Source organism: Rhincodon typus, chromosome 11 (genome assembly GCF_021869965.1).
Source record: "Rhincodon typus isolate 14 chromosome 11, sRhiTyp1.1, whole genome shotgun sequence".
NCBI lineage: Eukaryota > Metazoa > Chordata > Chondrichthyes > Orectolobiformes > Rhincodontidae > Rhincodon > Rhincodon typus.
Window position 1 is genome coordinate 7,243,795 of NC_063342.1, and position 24,189 is coordinate 7,267,983.

At 44.8% G+C, this 24,189-nt stretch overlaps 1 protein-coding gene across 3 annotated transcripts in view; it reads left to right on the forward strand.

Moving 5' to 3' along the window:
- zgc:153372 (uncharacterized protein LOC767695 homolog) overlaps positions 1-24,189 on the forward strand; it is a 92,474-nt gene that overhangs the window by 53,993 nt on the left and 14,292 nt on the right. Inside the window, exons 2-6 of one of the 3 annotated variants that reach the window (XM_048602958.1) lie at positions 1,277-1,340; positions 8,731-8,861; positions 11,783-11,933; positions 15,881-16,017; positions 20,554-20,623. In XM_048602958.1, coding sequence (XP_048458915.1) covers positions 1,277-1,340; positions 8,731-8,861; positions 11,783-11,933; positions 15,881-16,017; positions 20,554-20,623 — 553 coding nt within the window. Of the gene's footprint in view, positions 1-1,239; positions 1,341-8,730; positions 8,862-11,782; positions 11,934-15,880; positions 16,018-20,553; positions 20,624-24,189 lie in introns of all 3 variants that reach the window. The other 2 variants (XM_048602959.1, XM_048602960.1) reach the window with 2 other exon arrangements.

Here is a 24,189-nt window from a genome sequence, read left to right on the forward strand (position 1 = left end):
CCCTCCGCCCTCGGCCTTCCCCTCCCCCGCTCCTCCCTCCGCCCTCGGCCTTCCCCTCCCCCGCTCCTCCCTCCGCCTCCACCTTCCCCTCCCCCACCTTCCCCTCCACCTCCACCTTCCCCTCCCCCACCTTCCCCTCCCCCACTCCTCCCTCCACCTCATTACCCCCACCTCATTACCCCAACTCCTCCCTCCACCTCATTACCCCCACCTCATTTCCCCCACTCCTCCCTCCACCTCATTACCCCCACCTCATTACCCCCACTCCCTCCTCCACCTCATTACCCTCACCCCTCCATCCCTCACCCCTCCATCCCCACTCCTCCCTCCACGTCACCCCCCCACTCCCTGCCAGTCGGATGAAAATGCTAGTCGATAGGTGCCCTTGCCGAGAAATGGCAGATTGGAGGGACCTCGAGCTGTTGGGACTAGGCCAGCTGAAATGACTCCACAGAGGATGGTGCCCTATCACCAACTTACCCTTGACGCTGATCCAGCTTCCTCAGAGCCAGCTCTCAGATAGAGCAGAACCTCCTGTTTATATCTGCCAGCTCCAATCAGGGAACTCATATTCGATGAGGTCCACCTGGCTGACCTTGTTATAATCACTACACCACTATTATTGCATTTTAATTAATCTTTCTGCCTTAAAGTTGCAACTTTGATTCTTGGCCCCTTCATTCAAATCAATTAATTATTATCACTTCCAGAATAAAAACATGATATTTCAAAGAAGTAGCTGACCTACACAATGAAGTATAAAGCCTTTCAGTTCACTGTTGCAAAAGACAGCTTTACTTGCATTAATTGAACACTTGATAAAATGTCCTTCACACTGATTCTGTCAACATATCACTGCATTCACAAGATTTTCAAACTCTGTAATCACAGCAATGTGTCAACTACTGGAGTCTGGCTGCTTGCTGGCAATGACCAAATTCCAGACCAGTCATTCCGTGCCTTTTGTCCAACCAACTTATGTTTCAAAAACACCGTGCTCAAAGTCTTTTTCTTTTGTTGTGACTCTGCACAGCAACCGGAAAGTCGTCAGCAATATTTGCGCATGCACTGACTGCTGGAAAGGCCAGCTTTTGTTGTTCCTCTGAATTGCTTTTAAAAGCCTATGTCCTACACTGCTCAGGTTTCAGTACCACCCCTGCTCAGTGCCTTTCACCCCAGATGGGTATATCACTGGAGTAGACAATGCTGTAAATCTCTCGCATTGAATCTTGCAATCAGGCCGTCTCATAGGAAAGGATTTATTGCTCATCTCTAGGCCTCAAGCTCTGACCTGCACAGACATGAGCCAAAAGGACACCTCCGTTCAGGATCAGCTTAAGGTAAGCGGATTGGAGCATTACTCAAGCTGTTTATTTTCATTAGTAAGCATACAGTGCACTCGCTAGAAATGCAAGCTCTATTAGATTCATGCAGACATCGGTGTTCATGATCAGAAGAAGCCACTTTAGGAAGAATGTTACTTTCGTGCAATTTGGGAGCTTCTTGGAAAAACAGTGGGCGACATTAAAGAGGTGTTTGAATATTGCTCAAGCAGGTTGCTAAGAGGTTGCCTCTGCTTCTTTTCTTCCCCTGGGTCCTAGCACCCCTGTGTTACATGCAAGCCTACAGACACACACACACACATGCACACACATCACACACAGACACATGCACACATGCATGCACACATACAGACACACACACGTCCATGCACATCACACACGGACACATGCACACACGAACACACACGCACGCACACATGCACACACATTCACATATGTGCACAATACATGCACACACATAATTAAGAACAGTAAGTTAATGAAAGGCTGACACATGAGTGATGCTGTGGTGTAAAAGGTTACAGCATTATTTTGGATACAGTAATCCAAGACACTAGGGATGTAACATCACAAAACTCATAGAACGACTAAGAGATGGTTGTGTATGGAAGTGTCATGTAAAGCCTAGTCCTGTAACTATACGTTATCGTGCTCACTGTTAGGTATTGCTGAATGACAGCCAAGGCCTCTTGCAAAGTTATCATCCCTAATCCTGAACACAACAAAATGACAATCACAGATGGTTCTTAGCAAAATACAAGAAATAACATGGCAAGTTTAGTCATTTTTCACACGCCAGACCACAGGAGTGGATGGTTTGAGATAATTCTAGCTGCTGGGCTGTAAGTTAAGGTCAGATCACGTTTGTTCTTTGATTTATAGTCAGCTGTGATTCTGGGTCAGTGGGGTTCTGTTGTATTATTACATCGATCCCAGTCTAGACAGGTATACTACATTTCAGACAGTGAGACACGGTCAAACCATATCATGTCCCTCACCTTCAGTAAACAGCCATTCCATTTCTTATTTTTCTCCTTGAATTCCTCTCACTTTGTTTAGGGTAAAGGGGCCATGGGTACCCGCATGAACCCCAGTTATGCCTGTCTCTTAGTTGGGTACGTGGAACATTCCTTGTTCCAGTCCTACTCCGGCCCCCACCTACAACTCTTTCTCTGGTACTTCGATGACATAATCGGTGCTACTTCCTTCTCTCAGTTGGAATTGGAAAAGTTAATTGCTTTCACTTCCAATTTCCACCTTGTTCTCACCTTGACTTGGTTTATCTCTGACTCTGCCCTTCCCTTCTCCGTCACTGTTACATTTGTTTTGATGATGCCTACTTTGACAAGGAGGTCTGCAAAATATCCACCTTCTTCCTCAACCAAGGAATCCCCAGCACTGTTGTTTACAGGGCCGTCAGCTAAGCCGGACCCATCTCCCGCACTTCAGCCCTCACCCCTTTACTTCTCTCCCACAGCAGCAATCAGGTCCCCCTTGTCCTCACCTACCATCCCACCAACATCAAAATCAATATTAATGAAGGATCATTAACTGCCATTTCTGCCACCTCCAGCAGGATGCCACCAACAGACACATATTACCCTCCCTTCCCTTGTCAGCATTCCACAAGGACCATTCCCTCTGGAACACTCTGGTCTATTCCTCCTTCACTCTCAACATCCTCCATCACAGCCACTTGGCACCTTCTGTAACCGCAGAAGGTGCAGCACCTGCCTGTTTACTTCCTCCCTCATCAGTATCCAAGGTTCCAGACACACCTTCCAGGTGAAGCAGTGCTTTACCTACACTTTACCAGAATCAATGGGCCAAAGGGTCTTTTTCTGTGCTGTGTCACTCTATGATTCTCTTTGGAAACCTCTTCTTGAAAAAGTGGTGAAAGCAAAGTCTTTGAATATTTTTAAAGCAGAGGTAGATAGCTTCTTCATGAGGAAGGGAGAGTGTAAGCTCATGAGATCCTGCTCTGAAATTGTATGTTTGTAAGTAACCTCTGCACTTGGGAACTCTCATGCTGTTGCTTTTTAACATCAAACAGTCTCTCTCATTAGCTAATCATCAAATATTGCCCAAACCCTTCTCCCAACATCTGTTTCCAATGTCAGACCTGGTTATAATGAAGGAACAATCAGCAGGCTGTTGCTCAAACACAAGATGTGTATTTCAAAGCTCCATTTAGTGTTTAATGACACTGTGGTCTCCCAGATTGAACCAACACTGATTAACCATCATCTGGTGTTTGGGAGTTGAATGAGATTATTAAATTTTCAATCATACTCCTTTTCTCCAAACTGTCCCCACTTTTGTTGTTGTTGCCTTGAGCAGTTCTTGTAAATTTTCACTTAATTAGAGACACAGGTGGTTTGGTGGGGGGGAGAATTTATTTAAAAAAAACTAACGTAAGACCATAAGCGAGAGGAACAGAATAAGACCATTTGGCCTGTCAAAGTCTGCTCTGCCATCTGACCTTGGCTATAGATTTGGGGTTTCTCAACCCCATTTTCCTGCCTTCTCCCCGTAACCCTCGAACATCTTACCAATCAAGAGCTGGTCAATCTCTGTCTTAAATGCATTTAATGACTTGGCCTCTACAGCCCTCTGTGGCAATGAGGTCCACAGATTCAACACCCTCTGGTTGGAGAAATTCCTCCTCATCACAGTTCTAATGTGTCATCCCTTCTCTTTGAAGCTGTGCTGTCAGGTCCTAGTCTTTCATACTAATAGTAACATTTTGTCCATGCCCACTCTATTCAGGCCTCTCAGTAATCTACTGAGATCCTCTCTCATCCTTCTGAACTTCATTGAGCACAGATCCAGTGTCCTCAATCGCTCGTCAAATGACAAGCCCTTCATCTCCGGGATCATTGCTGTAAACCTCATCTAGACCCTCTACAAGAGCATCGCATCCTTCTTTAGATAGGGAGCCCAACACTGCTCACAGTACTCCAAATGCAGTCTGACCAGAGCCATAAACAGCCTCAGCAGTCCATCTCTGCTGTTGTTTTCCACCCCTCTTAAAATGAATGCTAATATTGTGTTTGCCTTCTGCAATGTGCATGAGTTGGTGGTGGTTAAAACTGTTCAGTGATGAGAAAAAACATTCCTGGATATAAAAGAGCTCAACCATACACCTATGGGCTTGCTCCTGGGCCTGGTCAAAGTTGCTGCTAACAAGTTCAGGTATTGGGTCATGAAAGGGGTCATCGTTCACGACTGCCTGCCTCTCTTCCACAACTGTGTTCGCACTTGGGTGTTCTTGGAGAGAGAGCACCCAGTGCCCACCAGTACTCACCATGCCTTTACTGAGAAAGGGGCACTATGAAGGGTGGAATGCAATATTTGCCTCCTCCAACTCTATTCTAATTTAAAAGCCTGGTCCCTTTCCCTAAGCTTCTGTTTTCTAATTCCTGCTGTTCCCTGATGGGTAGTTTTTTTAAAATTCGTTTGTGGGATGTGGGCGTTGTTAGCTCACCAGCATTTCTTTCCCATCCCTAGTTGCCATTGAGAAGGTGGGGGTGAGCTGCCTTCTTGAACCACTGCGGTCTTTCTGCTGTGGGTTGACCCACAATGCCATTAGGGAGGGAATTCCAGGATTTTGACCCAGTAACAGTGAAGGAATGGCGATATATTTACAAGTCAGGATGGTGAGTGGCTTGGAGAGGAACTTGCAGGTGGTGGTGTTCCCATTATCTGCTGCCCCTGTCCTTCTAGATGGAAGTGGTCATGGGTTTGGAAGGTGCTGTCTGAGGATCTTCAGTGATTATGTGCAGTGCATCTTGTGGATAGCACACACTGCTGCTACTGAGCGTTGGTGGTGGAGGGAGTGGATGCTTGTGGATGTAGTGCCAATCAAATGGATTGCTTTGTTCTGGATGGTGTCAAGCTTCTTGCGTGTTGTTGGGGCTGCACCCATCCAGGCAAGTGAGGAGTATTCCATCACACTCCTGACTTGTGCCTTGTAGATGGTGAACAGGCTTTGAGGAGTCAGGAGGTGAGTTACTCACTGCAGTATTCCTAGCCTTTGACTTGCTCTTGTAGCCACTGTGTTTATTTGGTGAGTCCAGGTGAGCTTCTGGTCAATGATAAACCCCAGGATGTTGATAGTGGGGGATACAGTGATGGTAACATCATTGAATGTCAAGGGGCGGTGGTTAGATTGTCTCTTATTGGTGATGGTTATAGCCTGGCATTTGTGTGGCACAAATGTTACTTGCTTGGGCCGAGGACGCTACCCTGAGGAATTCCTGCTAAGATGTCCTGGAACTGAGATGACTGACCGCCAACAAGCACGACCGTCTTCCTATGTGTCAGGTATGACTCTAACCACCAGAGAGTTTGCCCCCTGATACCCATTGATTCTAGTTTTGCTAGGGCTCCTTGATGCCACACACTGTTGAATGCAGCCGTGATGTCAAGGGCTGTCACTCTCACTTCACCTCTGGAATTCAGCTCTTTTGTCCAAATTTGAACCAAGGCTGTAATGAGATCAGGAGCTGAGTGGCCCTGGCGGAACCCAAACTGGGCATCACTGAGCAGGTTATTGCTGAGCAGGTGCTGCTTGATAGCACTGTTGATGACACCTTCCATCACTTTACTGATGATCGAGAGGAGACTGATGGGGCGGTAATTGACCAGGTTGGATTTGTCCTGCCTTTTGTGTACAGAACATACTTGGGCAATTTTCCACATTGCTGGGTCAATACCAGTGTTGTAAATGTACTGGAACAGCTTGGCTAGGGGAGCGGCAAGTTCTGGAGCACAAGCCTTCAGTACTATTGTCGGAATGTTGTCAGGGCCAATACCCTTTGCAGCATCCAGTGTCTTCAACTGTTTCTTGATATTACATGGAGTGAATCAAATTGGCTGAAGGCTGGTATCTGTGATGCTGGGGACCACAGGAGGAGGCTGAGTTGGATCATCCACTCGGCACTTTTGGCTGAAGATTGCTGCGAATAATTCGGCCTTATCTTTTGCACTGATGTGCTGGGCTCTTCCAGCATTGAGGATGGGGATATTTGTGGAGCCTCCTCCTCCAGTGAGTTGTTTAATCGTCCACCACCATTCAGTACTGGATGTGGCAGGACTGCAGAGCTTAGATCTGATCCGTTGATTATGGGATCACTTAGCTTTGTCTATCACTTGCTGCTTTCGCTGTTTGGCGTGCAAGTAGTCCTGTTTGGTGGCTTCACCAGGTTGATACCTCATCTTCAGGTATGCCTGGCATGCCCTCCTGCACTCTCCATTGAACCAGGGTTGATCCCCTGGCTTGATGGTAATGGTTGAGTGGGGAATATGCCGGGCCATGAGATTACACATTGTGCTGAAGTACAATTCTGCTGCTGTTGATGGCCCACAACACCTCATGGATGCCCATTCTTGAGCTGCTAGATCTGTGCGAAATCTGTCCCGTTTAGCACAGTGATAGTGCCACACAACACAATGGAGATGCTTGTTAATTGTTAATTTATTTCGAGAAAAGGGTGATTTTATGATGGCTTCGTTAAAAATGACACCTTAATCCTTCTCTGCATAGACCTGCTCATGGGCCTAGCTAATGTAGCCATCAACAGCCCCAGACAGGGGGTTATAGTTTCTGATGCCTGCCCCATTTCCTGGCTATATTCATACCTGGATGTCTTTGGAGAAGGGGCACGTGGTGTCTACCAACTGTCTCAATGCTTTAGGGAAGTGTGGTTACCATGGAGGCTAGACTGCACTATTCCCCCTCCAAATCCACTTTAATTTAGTCCCCTCCCTCTTTTCCTAGCCTCCCCTATTTATGTTGCTGTTGCTGGTGGGCAGTGCTGGCATTTCACTAATTTACTTAGGGACAGATGATTTAGCAGAGGTTTATTTTAAGAAAACTCAATCATTCTCCAGACGCCAGTTTGCTGTTTCTTCATTTCTGTTTTATTGCTTTAGGTGAAAAGTGTATTTCAGCATCCTAAAAAAAATTACATTAATGTCTGGAAAGGCAAGAATAAAAATTGCAAAAGATCTTTTGGCCAAATTACTTTTTCATCAAAAGCAAAATCTGGGACAAACTGGGATTAAATTTCTTCTGAATGTTATAAATAGAATAAGACTAAGACACTGGATCCAGATCGAAGGCTGAAACTTAACAATAAAACCAAAACATTAATATTTACAAAAATAATACTAAGTTGGAAATGTTCATGCTCATTAAGCTGTTGGTAAAGGAAGATTTCATAAGATGGTGCTGGTTACTGGTAAGGAGCAGTATTGCAACGATACATTATGACAGTAAAACCGTGCTTTAGAAAGAAAATTTCACAGGCAATATGTGCACACAAGCTCCCACTAACAGGAATGTAATAATGGAGAGATAGCCTGTTTTCGTGATATTGATTGGAGGGTGTGTATTTGGGATAGCTCTCCTCTTGTGTAAAATGTTGCCTCAGGATGTTTTCCATATATCATTTAGGGACAGGAGTAAGCCATTTGTCCCCTCAAGCCTGTTCTGCTACTCAGTAGGACTGTTCTGATCTGATTATGTCCTCAAATCCATTATCCTGACTACTGCCCAATACCATTTGACTTCTGTGTTAGCTCAGAACCTATTCACCTCTACCTTAAAAACATTAATTCCTCCAGCCACGACAATTGTATTGAACCCTGTCCTGGGAATGTTGATAGAGACATGTACAGGAAGTTTTACACCCCATCTAATTAACTGATGGCCCAGTGGTATTATTGCTGGACTGTTAATCCAGAGACCGAGAAAACGGGCTGGGGACCCGGGTTTGAATCCTGCCATGGCAGATGGTGGTATTTGAATTCAATAAATATCTGGAATTAAGAATCTAATGATGACTGTGAATCCATGTCAATTGATGGGAAAAACCCATCTGGTTCACTAATGTCCTTCAGGGAAGGAAACTGCCATCCTTACCTGGTCTGGCCTACACATGACTCCAGACCCACAGCAATGTGGATGATTCTTAACTGCCCTCTGGCAATTAGGAACGGGCAATAAATGCTGCCTAGCCAGCAATGCCCTCATCCTGTTAATGAAAAAGAGAACTTCATGCTATCCCTATCCTGGGGAGTACTTGATGGGGACAATGTGGATGGTGTATCACACTGCATTAACTCCATGCTGTCCATGTCCTGGGGAGTGTTTGATGGGGACAGTGTAAAAGAAGCTTTACTCTATATCACTCAGGATCATTAAGAATGAACATTCAAAAATGTGAGGGGGAAGGGTCACCGGACCCGAAATGTTGACTCTAATTTCTCTTCACAGATGCTGCCAGACCTGCTGAGTTTTTCCAGCAACTTCTGCTTTATTTCTGATTTACAGCATCCGCAGTTCTTTTGGTTTTTAATTCTCTTTTCCTATTGGTTTCAGACTTATTATGGCAAACGACTGAAAAGATCGGAAGATTTGCAAACCGATGTTGCCTGCTACAAAACATGCACCCCCCTCAGTAAATCAGCTGCTGATGCTATGAGACTCATCCATCCAGAGGTTACTCAAAGGTACAGATTTTACAGGGAGCTGCCTTGTACCCAACTGAAGCCTGTTTGATATGCAGATAGAAACTTGTGAATTTGGGGGTAGAAGATGGCCTAGTGGTATTATCGCTGGACTATTAATCCAGAGACCCAGATAACACGCTTGGGACATGGGTTCAATTCCCACCACAGCAGATGGTGGAAATAGAGTTCAATAAATATCTGTAATTAAGAATCTCATGATGACTGTGAATCCTTTGTCAATTGTTGGGGAAAAACCCACCTGGTTCACTAATGTCCTTCAGGGAAGGAAACTGCCATCCTTACCTGGTCTGGCCCAGGTGACTCCAGCCCCACAGCAATGTGGTTGACTCTTAACTGCCCTCTGGGCAATTAATGATGGCCAAGCTAGTGGTGCTGTCATCCCATGAATGAATTAAAAAATAATCCCCACCCAGATTATTCCTCCCCTCTCCACAGTCCCTTGAAAACAACCCCTCACTATCTCTCCTCCTCACTTTTCTGAGACTCCCCCAGCACCCAGAATTAACCAGCTCCTCAGTGTGGTGGAGTTCCAGCAGTGACCACTGTTCCTGCCTGGCGCTGTTTGGACTACAAAGCTGTCGGCCATCCCATTGGCAACAGGATTTTTCTTAATAATTCGATCTCAGGATTTAGGCATCACTGTTTGGGTCAGCATTTACTGCCTATCCTTATTCGTCCTTGAATTGCTACTGTCCATTTCATGTAGGTAGACTTACAATGCCTTTGGGCAGGGAGTTCCAAGATGTTGACCCAGTGACAGTGAAGGAATGGCAATATATTTCCAAGTCAGGATGGTGAGTTGCTTGGGGGGGATCTTGTAGGTGGTGGCGATCCCATATACATGCTGCCCTTGTCCTTCTAGATGGTAGTTTGGAGGGGTTTGGAATGTGCTGTGTAAGGAGCCTTGGTAAGTTGTTACAATGCATCTTGAACATACTGCTGCCACCTGCCGCTGCCACTCTCCCTTTGTGACATATTGAGTGAACGTGGTCAATGGGGTAACTTTCAGGCAGCCTGCTTTGACCCAGTGTCAGGCATCTTGCATGATGCTGGAACTGTATCCATCTAGTATTCTGTAACTGCACTCTATCACAAGCTTTGTAGATGGTTGGCACAGTTTCAGGAGTCATGAGATGATTTAATCGCCACAGAATTCCCAGTCTCTGACCATCTGTTTAGCCCTGTTTTTTTTTTTGACTAGTTTGCTTCATTTTCCGATCAATGGTAAGCCCCAGGATGTTGACAGTGAGGATTCAGCAAATGGGAATGGCATTAAATGTCTTGATGGTTGGATTCTCTATTCTTGGAAATGGCCTTTGCTTGGCACTGTTGTGATGAATACATTATTTCCCACTCAACAGTCCAATCCTGAATGTTGTCCAAGTCTTTGTTGTTTCTAGATACAGACTGTTTCAGTATCTGAAGAGTGTTTAATAGTGATGAGCATTGTGCAAACATCACTGAACATCTCACTTGTTATTTTGGGGCTTGTGATATAACGACAGTGTCCCTATGAGGCCCATGTTCAAGTCCCACCTACTCCAGAGGTGTGTAATAAATCTCTGAACAGGTTGATTAGAAATATCTACCCTGAGGAACTCCTGTAGAGATGTCCTGGCACTGAGATGACTGATCTCCAACAACCACAACCATCTTCCTATTCCCTAGGTATGACTCAAACCTTTCTGCGCTGTAGGGATTCTCCAGGATAGAAAATTCCAAAGATTCACAATCCTCTGAGTGAAGAAATTCCTCCTTATGTCAGTCCTAAATTGACCTTTTATTATGAGTCTGTGACCCTATGTTCTAGATTTGCCAGCGAGAGGAAACATTTTATTATCTACAGTGACTATTCAAGCCCACCGGAGCTATGGTTTATTATGGTCCTGTGTAGGAGTACAACACACTGCAACTATCTGTGTCTGTGAAAGAAAAGCAATTGGATTCCTTGATGGGCTCACCCTTCTCTATCTCCATAAGCTCCTCCCAAAAGGCAATAACATTTCTCCATTTTTCACTTCCTTCACATTCCTATTTCCACATTTTCCTTATTATTTGGTCTGTGCCTTGTCTGGGAGATGGTATTTGGTGTGTGTCTTGTCTGGGACGTGGTGTTTGGTGTGTGTGTTGTCTGGGAGGTGGTGTTTGATGTGTGTCTGGTCTGGGAGATGGTGTTTGGTATGTTTTTTTTATAATTTATTCACAGTATGAGGGTGTAGCTGGCTAAGCCATCTTGTATTGCCCATTCCTAATTGCCCAGAGGGCAGTTAAGAGTCACATTGCTGTAGGTCTGGAGTCACATGTAGGCCAGATCAGGTAAGGATTGCAGTTTTCTTCCCTAAAGGACATTAGTGAACCAGATGGGTTTTTCCAACATCAACAATGGATTCATGGTCATCATTACACTCTCACTTTCGGATCTGCTGCGGTGGGATTCGAACCCAGGTCCCCAAAACATTACCTGTCCCTCTGGCCTATCTTTTCCAATCTGACTTTACATAAGAAACTAAGAAATAGGAGCAAGAGTAGACCATTTGGCTCATCAAGCCTGCTCAACCATCCAATAAGATCCACGGCTGATCTTTACGTGGACTCAGCTCCACGTACCCACCCACTCACAATAGCCCTCAATTCCTTTACTGTTCAAAAACCTATCTGTGCCTTAAAAACATTCAACGAGGTAGCCTCGACTGCTTCACTGGGCAGGGAATTCCACAGATTTACAACACTTTCAGAGAAGAAGTTCCTCCTCAACTTAGTCCTAAATCTGTTTCCCTTATTTTGAGGCTATGCCCCGTTGTTCTAGTTTCACCCACCAGTGAAAACAACCTCCCTGCTTCTATCTTATCCATTCCCTTCATAATTTTCTTTCTCTTTTTGTCCCCTTGGTTGTTTTACAGGTATTTTGGATGTGGGCTTGTAGTGCCAGAAAGCCTCGAAAGATGTCATGTGTTGGATCTGGGAAGCGGGTCTGGGAGGGACTGCTACATCCTGAGCAAGTTGGTGGGACCTAATGGCCATGTCACAGGAGTAGACATGACTGATGAGCTAGTAAGGCACTGGAGAAAATGATTAATTCTGTGATTGCTGTCCTCTCAGCTAGAATCCAAAGTAAATATAATTTTCAAATTTATTCACTTCAGTCTGTGAATATTCTGTCTTACTCCATTCCTGAGGTGACTGTATGGTTTCTAAGTTAGGGTAGCATTCTTCATTTGTGAGACGGTATTGTGAAGGATGGTGAACTTTGGAAAGCTTCATGGCTTAATACAGTCTTTCAGGTCAGTGTGATGACCTGCCAAGCTTTTATTTATTTGTGTACTGATGAAGTTTGCTCACTAACTCTACCAACCCAATGTAGAGAACAAAAAAAAAATCTAGTCTCCAAGTAATCACTCACCTTGTGTCCTTGAGATATTTGTTGTCTGAAAATCACCGAGTCCATTCTGCTGCCTCCTTGCAGGCCTGTGCACTGCCCTGAGCCTTCAACCCTGCTCTATTTTTGCTCCTGGCTCAGCTCCACTTGGATCAATATTTCAGTATATTTTTGCCTCTCAGACAGATTTTTAGGGGTGGAAATGCACATTTTAGAGATTTGTCTGTAAAAAGTCAATTGGATTGTCTGGTGTAGCACTGAGGGAGTGCTGCATTGTCAGGGGTGTAGTCTTTTGAATGCCAGGCTCAACAGAAGCTTCATCTGCCTTCTCAGTTAGCTCTATTTTCTAAACAAAAACAATCAAGTTTGCCCAGTATTCTGGATCAATAATTATGCCTCAAGCAGCAATAGTATGTAGAAGGAGTCACTGTGGAACTTTCTCTGCAGAAATTTGTAACTACATTTCCGATAACAGTCACCATACTTCAAAGGATACTTCATCAGCTGTATAACACTTTGTGATGTCGGCGGGGAGCTGCTATAGAAACACAAGCCTTGTTGTCTTGAACAGCTCTGCCGAAATTCCTATGTAGGACCATGAGAGCAGAAGTAGGTCATTCAGCCCTTTATATACCACTGCCTTTCATTTCAATCATGGCTGATCATTCAGTTCAATGACTTTTTCCAAAATTATTCCCACATCCCTATCTGTCCTTGGTGTTCAGAAACCTCTCAATTTCTACTTTGAACATCCTCAATGACTGAATTTCCACAGCCCTCTGGCCAATAGAATTCTAAAGATTTGCAGCACTCTGGGAATAAAAAAATCCTCATTTCAGTCTGAAGTTTTTAGTTTATTTTTAGATTGTTCTGGAATTCCCAACCAGGGGAAACATCTTACTTACATTTACCCTGCATCTATTTCTTTAAGTATTTCATAACTTTCAACATGATCACCTCTTATTCTTCGAAGCTCTAGAGAATACTGCCCCGGTGTCCACTATCTCTCTTCAAAGGAACAGTCCCGTCATTCTGGGAACAAGTCTGGTTGTAAATTCTCTGGGCCAGGGTACCCAGGTTTGATTCCAGCCTTGGGTGACTGTCTGTGTGGAGTTTGCACGTTCTCCCCGTGTCTGCGTGGGTTTCTTCCAGTCGTTCCAGTTTCCTCCCACAGTCCAAAGATGTGCAGGTTAGGTGGATTGGCCATACTGAAATTTTCCATAGTGTTCAGGGATGTGTCGGCTAGGATTAGCCACGATAGATTGGGGGGGGGGGGTTACGGGATACAGTGGGTGGCTGGATCTGTGAGGTATGCTCTTCAGAGGGACAGTGCTGACTTGATGGGCCAAATGGCCTTCTTCCACATTCTATGATTCTATGAAAACTGCACACAGTACTCAAGGTATGATCTAACCAAGATTCTCTGCAGTTGAAGCCAGATTTTGCTATTTTTTTTCATTCAGAAAATGTGGCATTGTTGGCTGGGTCAGCATTTATTGCCCATCCCAGTTGCCCATGAGAAGGTGGTAGTGAGCTGCCTTCTTGAACCACTGCAGTCCACGTGCTGTAGGTTGACCCAAAAAACCACTGGAGAGGGAATTCCAGGGTTTTGATCCAGTGACAGTGAAGGAATGGCAATATATTTCCAAGTCAGAATGGTGAGTAGCTTAGAGGGGAACTTGTAGATGTCCATGTCCTTCTGGATGGAAGTGGATTTGAAAGATGCTCTCTAAAGAGTCTTGGTAAATTTCTGCAAGGCACCTTGTAAATGGTACAAATTGCTGGTGATGGGCATTGATGGTGTAGGGAGTGCATGTTTGTGGAAGAGGGCTGCTTTGTCTTCGATGGTGTTGAGCTTCTTCAGTTTTGTTGGAGCTGCACCCATCCAGGCAAGTGAGAAGTATTCCATCACATAATAATTACACAGTGTGGAGCTGGAGGAAAACAGCAAGCCAGGCCACATCAGAGGAGCAGGAAAGCAGGTCGGGACCCATCACACAATGACTTGTGCCTTTCTTATTGCTAGCTCTTGACTTTCAGTGACTTATTGATGAGGACACCTAGGTCTCTTTTTAAACCTACACTTTCTGATCTCTTACCATTTAAGAAATACTTTACATGTCGGTTCTTCCCAGCAAAGTGGATAAGCTCTCAGTTTCCCATATTGCATTTCATTTACCATGTTCTTGCCATTTCACTCAGCCTTTGCAAATCCTCTTGAAACCACTTTGCATCTTTCTCACAGCACGCATTCCGTCCTAGCTTTGGGTCAGGTGCAAACTTTGAAATGGTATATTTAGTCCTCACATCCAAAACATTGATACATCTTGTAAACAGCTGGGCACCAAATACTGATCCTTTCAGTACCCACTGGTCATAGACTGCCAAGGCAAGAGTTACTTGCTTTTTCTGCTCTCTCTTTTCATGATATGGGTTTGAGCTTTATCCCCACCATGTGAACTGTTTGGCTGGCCCTCACTACCATTAAATCAGATACTAAATAGAAGGACTGGTTTGATAAATGGAAAACTGTTCCAACAGGGAGCTGACCAGTGATTGGGGCTGAGTATATTGTTAGGCAGTGTGGAGGGAATGTTACTCTGTTTTTAACCATGCTGCACTGACACTTAGAGTGTTTGATGAGGACAGTGTAGAGGAAGCTTTACTTTGGATCTATCCCTGTGTTGTAAATGACCTGGGAGTATTTGATGGAGATAATGCAGATGGAGAATTGTTGTGCGTCTAACCCTGTGCTGTGCCTGTCCTGGGGAGTGATTGATGGGGACAATGTGGAGTATAAATGTGAGATACTATTTTTTCGTACAACAAACAAGGGTAGGGTTCGTATGATTAATGGTAGGGCCATGGGTGGTGTTGTAGAGCAGAGGGATGCAGGAACATAATTCTTTGAAGTTTACATCACATATAGACAGGGTGGTTAAAAAGGCGTTTGGTATGGTTGCCTTCATTGCTCAGTCCTTTGAGGATAAGAGTTGGGATGTCATGTTGAGTTTGTACAGGACATTGGTGAGGCCTCTACTGGAGTACTGTGTCCAGTTCCGGTCGTCCAGTTATAGGAAGGATATTATTAAGCTGGAATGGGCACAGAAGAGATTTACCAGGATGTTGCTGGGAATGGAAGCTTTGTGTTTTAAAGGAAGGCTGGATAGGCTGGGACGTTTTTCACTGGAGGTCAAGAGGCAATCTAATAGAAGTTCATAAAATAATGAGAAGTATAGATAGAGTTAATGGTAATTATCTTTTCCCTAGGATGGGGGATTTCAAGACAAAGGGGCATATTTTTAATGTGAGAGGAGAGAGATTTAAAAAAGACATGAGGAGCAATTTTTTTACACAGAGGGTGGTTCCCGTGTGGAACTGAGGAAGTGGTGGATGTGAATACAATTATAACATTTAAAAGACATTTGAATAGGAAAGGTTTGGAGGGATATGGGCCAGGTGCAGGCAGGTGGGACTAGTTTAGTTTGGGATTATGGTCGCCATGGACTGGTTGGACCAAAGGGTCTTTTCCTTGCTGTATGACTCTATGACTCTAGTCTGGGTTTAACCCATGTTTTCAATGACAACCTGCTTCCTTACTCTAAACCTGCTTTTGCTCCAGATTCAACTCTCCCGCAAGTACATCTCATATCATCAGGAGAAGTTTGGATACAAGGAAACAAACACGGAATTTATCCAGGGATACATCGAGAAGCTTGGAGAAGCTGGGATTCAGTACAACAAATTTGACGTTCTGGTGTAAGTCAGAGTAAATGATCTGTTTCATTTGCCAATTTGTTTGGTGCCTTTTTAAAAATCTGTCTGTTTATTATTTTGGCTAGTTCTGTCCATGCTGTCCTGAAGGCACTGACTTTAGCTTTCTGAGTGTTTTTTCATGGCCAGTTATCATAGAATCATCAAATCCCTACAGTGTGGAAGCAGACCATTTGGCCCATCAAGTCCACACCATCCCTCTGAAGAACTTCCCAAGTACCTTGTACCTTATCTCTGTAAGACTGCATTTCCCATGGCTAATCCACCTAGCCTACACATCTCTGGACATTATGGGCAGTTTAGCATGGCCAATCCACCTAACTGCACATGTACAAACTCCACAGAGACAGTCGCCTGATGCTGGAATTGAACCCATGTTCCCTGTTGTGAGGCAGCAGTGCTAACCACTTTGCCATTGTGCCACCCTTTGTTACAGTATCCCAACAAGTGGCCATTCTTCATGAGTGTGCCTAGAATATGAGTGTGGGCAAACAATTCACTGTAAGACTTGTCAGAATAGATCCCAACCTAGGCCCTTAATGTCCCAACACCAGTTGTAAGAAAATAGCTTCCTCTCGCTGCCTGTCAACTTCCTCCTGTGCAGGACCAGGCCGTCTGTAACTCTAAGTGAATTGGGAACCTTTTTTTTTTCTCGACCCCAGGAATCTGATACAACGTCTCATTAAGGACTTCAATTCGCCACCTCCTCGGCAGGTGAGATAGGCTGCTGGTTTTCCAAACTAGGTTAGGAGGGGTCCTCCAACTTCCCAAATCTAGGGGCAATCAGAGGCATGGATGAGGGATTAAATGGATCTGATTTGCCAGCAGCTTCTGGAAGCCCATGTTGCAATGTCGAGGCCAGTGATTTGTCCAGGGACTCTCCCTCTTTCTGCCTGTCAGCTTCTAACAAGCTAATTGGCAGAAAATTGATCGTGTTTGTTTCTCTTGGTGGTGGTGGTGGCATGATAGTTACCTCCTTGCTTGCCCCCACACTTACAAGAGAAAATCACGCCAAGAGAAAATAGGATGGTTAACTGGATATTGGTCATCAGAAAAATGCTTGAATCCATTGTGATGGAAGTATAAACGAACCACTGTGAAGAAACAGGTAGAGTCAACATAACTTTATCAAAGGGAACTTTGGTATGCTTGACAAAGCTATTTACTTTTTTTTAACTAGCTGGGTAGGTAAAGGAGAACAAATGGATTTAGCATATTTGGATTTTCAAAAGGCATTTGATGAGGTGTGCTAATGGTTATTACACAACACAAGGGGTCACGGGTTTGGGGGTAATATGCCAGAGGGTTGCCTTATAAACAGAATTAGGGATAAAAGAAGTATCCGAAATGCAGAGAAGAGTCAGTGGCGTTATGCAAGGATCAGTACCAGGCCCTCAGCTTTTACAATCTACGATTAATGACTTTTTGGAGTAGCATGAGTAATGTATCTAAGTTTGCTGATGATACAAAGTTGGAAGGCCCAGTCAACTATGAGGAGGATACAGAGGCTGTAAACCATCACGAACAGGTTATAGGAGTGGACAGTAAAGCAGCTGCTGAAGTAAATTGGGGAAATGTGAGGTTATTTGTTTTAGTAGGAAGAATATGATAAGAGCATTTTAAACATTGTCATTCAGAAAGGTTTGGGTATCCTTGTGTGAAAAGCACAGGAAGCTGGCATGCACTTACAGCAAGCAGTTAGGACAACAAATAAAAATTGAATACTGCGAATGCTGGATATCTGAATTCAAAACAGAAAGTGCTGTAGGAACTCAACAGGTCTGGCAGAGTTAATGCTTCAAATCTGATTTGCTTCTGTTAAAGAGCTGAACAACAGAGAAAACAAATGGTGTGTTAGCTTATATTGACAGTATCAAAATGCAGACAGCACCAGGTTATAGTACAACAGGTTTATTTGAAATCACAAGCTTTTGGAGCGTAGCCCCTCCATTAGGTGAACTTCACCTGCACCTCCACATCATATATTGAGAGTGGACTGGAATATTAAAAAGAAATTCTGTGATTGTGAAGGGTTTTTGTGCAACTACACCTATGCACGGTTTTGCCCTTCCCATCTAAAGATACAGCACAGTGAATGTTCACATGGCTGACTCCTGGGCTGAGTAGGATGGCCAATGATCAGAGGCTTAATAAATTGGTCCAATATTCTCTGGATTTAGAAGAATGATTGGTGATCTCATTGAAACAGACACAACTTTGTGGGACCAGACCAATGTCAACACCGAGAGATTGTTTCTCCAGTTTGGGGAATTTAAACATCAGACACACTGTCTCAGGATAAGGGGTCACCCAGTGTGGACCGAAACAAAGAGAAATATCTTCACTCAGAGGGTGTGAGTTTATAGTTCTCCACCCTGGAGAATTGTGATTGCCCATTCACAGGTTTATTTGAGGTTGAGATAAACATATTTTTGGACTCTAAGAGAATGAAGGAGTCAGACAGGTAAGTGGAGTTAAGGCAGCAGGTCAGGTATGGTTTATTGGAGGATAGAGCAGACGTCTTCCCGTTTCTATTTTCATGTTTCTTGTGCAAGAGCTTCTATAAATCTGTTTTGTATTCTGAAACAAAAACAGAAGTCGATGGAGAAACTCAGCAGGTCTGGCAGCATCTTCATGGAGAGAGAAACAGAGTTAACATTTTGAGTCCAGTGACCCTTTTTCAGAACACAAGAGGGAGTGAAGGAGGGTCACAGGACTTGAAATATTAAGTTTGCTTTCTCTCCACATATACTGTCATACCTATAAGTTTCTGCAGCAATATCTGTTTGTCTTTCAGATCTTCAGTACATGGAGTTCTTTGTTTTATTTAATGGATTTATATTCTATAATCATAGCATCATAGAATGTTACATTAGAAGAGGCCATGTGACCCAATGTGTCTGAACAGGCTGCCAAGAGCTATCCGGTTAATCCCATTCTCCAGCCCTATCTCTATAGCCTTCTAAGTTTGTCACTTTCAAATATATCTCCAGCTCTCTTTTGAAACCTCCCATGAAATCTGCCTTCACCACTTTTCCAGGCAGTGCATTCCAAATCCTAACAACTCTCTGAGTAAAGAAGTTTCTCCTCATCTCTCTCCTAGCTCTCTTGCTGACAATCTTGAAGCTGTGACCCTTAGTTACTGACATACCAACTAGTGGGAACAGAAAAATTTTGAACACCTCAACAAGGTCATCCTGCAATCTTCTCCGCTCCAAGGAGAATAAGCTTAATATTTCTAAACTGCCTTTGTATCTAAAATCCCTCATTGTTGTAAATCTCCTTTGCACATTCTCCATGGCTTTAACATTCCTCCTTATATAAGGTGCCCAGAACTAAACACAATGCTTTAAATGTGGTCTGACCAATGATTTGTAGATGTGTGGCATCACTTCCTTGCTTTTATACTCTATGCATTTATTTATAAACCCAAGCATCCTATTAAACCACTTAACACAGTTTCAACTTGCCTGGCCACCTTCAAAGAATTATGCATGTGAACCGTGAAGTCCTTTTGCTCCTGTAAGCCCCTCACAGTTTTACCAGTGATCATGTATTTTCTCTCTGTGTTTCTTCAAACAAAATGCATTACCTTTCATTTGTCTACATTGAAATTTATCTGCCAGGTGTCTGCCCATTTGATCAACTTTCAATGTCTCTCTGAAGTCACTTGGCATCATCCTTACAAATCATTATTATCCCTAGTTTTCTTTTTAAAATTCATTCACAGAATATGGCCATCGCTGGCTAGGCCAGCATTCATCGCCCATCCCTAATTGCCCAGAGGGCAGTTAAGAGTCAACCACATTGCTGTAGATCTGGAGTCACATGTAGGCCAGACCAGGTAAGGATGACAGATTTCCTGCCCTAAAGAACATTAGTGAACCAGATGGGTTTTTCCAACAATTGACAATGGATTCATGGTTGTCATCATCAGACTTTTAATTCCAGATATTTATTGAATTCAGTTTCCATGATCTGCCAATGTGGAATTTGAAGCCAGGTTCCTGGAACATTAGAGGAGTCTCTAGGTTAATAGTTTGGTGAAAATAACACTAGGCCATCATCCCTCAAAACTCCTTCTGGTCAGCTTATCGGATTGAGGAGTGGTTAGAACCCTGTAAGCTTTGATACACAGAAATTGTTTCCTCCATGGGTGGTGATGGGGGTAGTGGACAGTGAAGAAGAACGAATGTAATTTTCAGATTATAGCCATGCCAATCAGGAGAGTAATCAGTGGCACTTTTTCCACACAAATCATGATGGAAACTTGCAATAGTGTCTGCAAAGGTGCCTCTGATATTGGTCATCAATTGGAGCTTTCAAAGCTGAGGTCAATCGTGCTTTACTGAGTAAGGACATCACAGAATAGGAATTCGGGAAGGTAAATTGAGCCAAGATAGAAATTGGCCTTTTTCTAGTGGGGTTACTGAATAAACTCAAGATGCTGAATGGTGTCCTTCTGCTGGTATGAGATAATTCAGCATAGTTTTAATTTTCTTTGCTTGTGTTTACATCTAGTTCGAACTGTGTGATCTGCCTGTGCCCAGATAAAAAGGCAGTCTTTGCGGAAGCCTACCGGGCCCTTAAGGTTGGTACCACACTCTCGCCAAAGATTTGCATGCAGACAGTGCGTAGTCTCTGCTCCATATGTGCGCTTTGTTCATTCTTTCATGGGATGCGGACATCGTTGGCAAGGCCAGCATTTATTGCTGATCCCCGATTGCTCCTTGAGAAGGTTACGGTGAGCTGCCTTCTTGAGCCACTGCTGTGCTTGGGACTGTGAATGAATTGTGATCCGTTTCCAGGTCAGGGTGGTGTGTGACTTTGGGGCGAAGGTCGGAGGGGGGGGTGTAGGTCGAACTTGCAGCTGGTGGGGATTCTGTGATCTGCTGTCCTTGTCCTTCTATATGGTAGAGGATTTGGAAGGTACTGCAGTGATTCCACAATCAAGGGGGAAAGTCGAGCGAGATGATGGGTTCAGTGGCAAAGGGTGTTATGCACAAAAATCCCCTCACAATGTCATTAGCTGCCATATAGATAGTCAGGATGAGAAGCCAAGGCTGATATTTTTTTCAGCTCTTTATCTCCTTACTCTCAGGCAGAACTGACTGTGCACATTGACTCCTTACACCGTGACCCCCTGGTTCTGGACTCCCTGGTCATTGGGAACATTCTTCCTGCGTTTGCCCTGTCTACTCTGGTTAGAATCTTATAGGTTTCCTGAAACCTCCCTCATTTTTCTAAACTCCACTGCATATCATCCTGTCTAATCCAGTCTCTCTTCATGTGTCAGTCCTGCCATTCCAGAAGCCTGTCTGGTAAACCTTTACTGCACTCCCTCCGTAACCAAAAGATCCTTCCTCAGATAAGGAGACCAGAACTGCACACGACACCCACCAGGTCTCACCAGGATCCTGTATAATTGCAGCAAGACGTCCCTGCTCCTGTGCTCAAATTCTCTTTCTATGAAGGCCAACATCCCATTTGCCTTCTTCACCACCTGCTGCTCCTGCATACTTACTTTCAGTGACTGGTATACAACCTGGTGTACCCAGGTGTCCTTGGACTTTGCCCTTTCCTGGACTATTGCCATTCCGATAATAATCTGCTTTCCTGTTTTTGCCACCAAAGTGGAAAGCCTCACATTTATCCACATTATCCTTCATGTGTCATGCATTTGACGACTCACTCAACTTCTCCAAATCACACCGAAGCATCTCTGTATCATCCTCACAGCACACTCACCCACCCATCACACACTCCCAACTTTGTGTCATCAGCAAACTTGGAGAAATGACATTTAGTTCCCTCTCTAAATAAATAATGTATGTGAATATCTGGGGTACAAGCACTGATCTCTGTGGTACCCACTAGACACTGCCTGCAACTCGGGATAAAAACCTATTCGTTCCTACACTTTGTTTCCTGTCTGACAGCCAGTTCTCTATCCATGACTGTACTCTAGCCCCAATCCCATGCTCTCTGTCCAATCCCGTCACTGTTTTCCAAGTCACAAAAATAGAAATTGCAGTCCAAACTCAGCAGGTCTGGCAATATCTGCAAAGAGACAGCAGTGTTAATGTTTCAAGTCTGGTGACTCCTTATCTGAACTATTTTCCAAGATGTCTGCTATTAAACCTAGTTTTCTTTCTGCCTCTTATTTTTAGGTAGTGACATTATATTAGCTACTTTGCAATCTGTAGAAACTGTACCAGAGTCTACAAACATTGAAAGATGACCACTAATGCATTTACTATTTTAAGGGCCACTTCCTTAAGTACTCTGGGATATATATTATCAGGTCCCAGGGAGTTATCAGTATTTATTCCCATCAGTTCAGCTGAGGGGTCACGGTGGAAGGTGGGTCAGGGGTTAGAGGGACATGTAGCTGAGAGCTCAGGGTGAAGGTGGGCCAGGGGTTAGAGGGACATGTAGTTGAGGGGTCAGGGTGGAAGATGGAGTGAAGCCAACATGTCAGGTGAGATAACAAGGTGTAGAGCTGGATGAACACAGCAGGCCAAGCAGCATCAGAGGAGCAGGAAAGCTGACGTTTCGGGCCTAGACCCTTCATCAGAAATGGGGGAGGGGAAGGGGGTTCTGAAATAAATAGGGAGAGAGGGGGATGGGGGTGAGGGACGAGGTGTGGGGACAGGTGTAGCACTTCTTGCGGTTGCAGGGAAAAGTGCCGGGTGTGGTGGGGCTGGAAGGGAGTGTGGAGCGTACAAGGGAGTCACGGAGAGAGTGGTCCCTCCGGAAAGCAGATAAGGGTGGGGAGGGAAAAATGTCTTTGGTGGTGGGGTCGGACTGCAGATGGTGGAAATTTCGGAGGATTTCCGGAGGGACCACTCTCTCCGTGACTCCCTTGTACGCTCCACACTCCCCTCCAGCCCCACCACACCCGGCACTTTTCCCTGCAACCGCAGGAAGTGCTACACCTGTCCCCACACCTCGTCCCTCACCCCCATCCCAGGCCCCAAGAAGACTTTCCACATCAAGCAGATGTTCACCTGCACATCTGCTAATGTGGTATACTGCATCCGCTATACCCGTTGTGGGCTCCTCTCCATCGGGGAAACCAAGCGGAGGCTTGGGGTCTGCTTTGCAGAACACCTACGCTCGGATCGCAATAAACAACTGCACCTCCCACTCGCGAACCATTTCAACTCCCCCTCCCACTCCTCAGACGACATGTCCATCCTGGGCCTCCTGCAGTGCCACAACGATGCCACCCGAAGGTTGCAGGAACAGCAACTCATATTCCGCTTGGGAACCCTGCAGCCCAATGGTATCAATGTGGACTTCACAAGCTTCAAAATCTCCCCTCCCCCTACCGCATCCCAAAACCAGCCCAGCTCGTCCCCGCTTCCCTAACCTGTCCTTCCTCCCACCTATCCCCTCCTCCCACCTCAAGCCGCACCCCCATCTCCTACCTACTAACCTCATCCCACCCCCTTGACCTGTCCATTGTCCCTGGACTGACCTATCTCCTCCCTACCTCCCCACCTACACTCACCTTTACTGGCTCCATCCCCGCCTCTTTGACCTGTCTGTTTCCTCTCCACCTATCTTCTCCTCTATCCATCTTCTATCTGCCTCCCCCTCTCTCCCTATTTATTTCAGAACCCCCTTCCCCTCCCCCATTTCTGATGAAGGGTCTAGGCCCGAAACGTCAGCTTTCCTGCTCCTCTGATGCTGCTTGGCCTGCTGTGTTCATCCAGCTCTACACCTTGTTATCTCAGATTCTCCAGCATCTGCAGTTCCTACTATCTCTCATGTCAGGTGAGTTAATGAGTGCTCAGGGTAGTTTTAGGGGTCAGTTTGGGAGGTTGTCAGATTGTGTTGGTGGAGGGGATGCAGTTTCAGGCCTGGTGGATCTGTTGTTCAGGGAATTGGGGAATGTTGGGTCAGGTCTGGGTGTTTTCAAGGGTTTGAGGTGTGCAGTTCAGGTGTGTTCAGTAGGGAGTTGGGTCTAAGTCTAACAGTTACCAAGGAGTTCAAGCATGCTTTTAATTCTCAAACTTTCACTGGACGTCTATTATGCTTAAGTGAGTCAGAACCCTCTGAAAGCATCCTCCCTCGTGGTTCACTGGTTAGGATTCAATGTTCTCACTGCCATGGCTCAAGTTCAAACCCTGCTCAGAGAAGAGCTTTGTG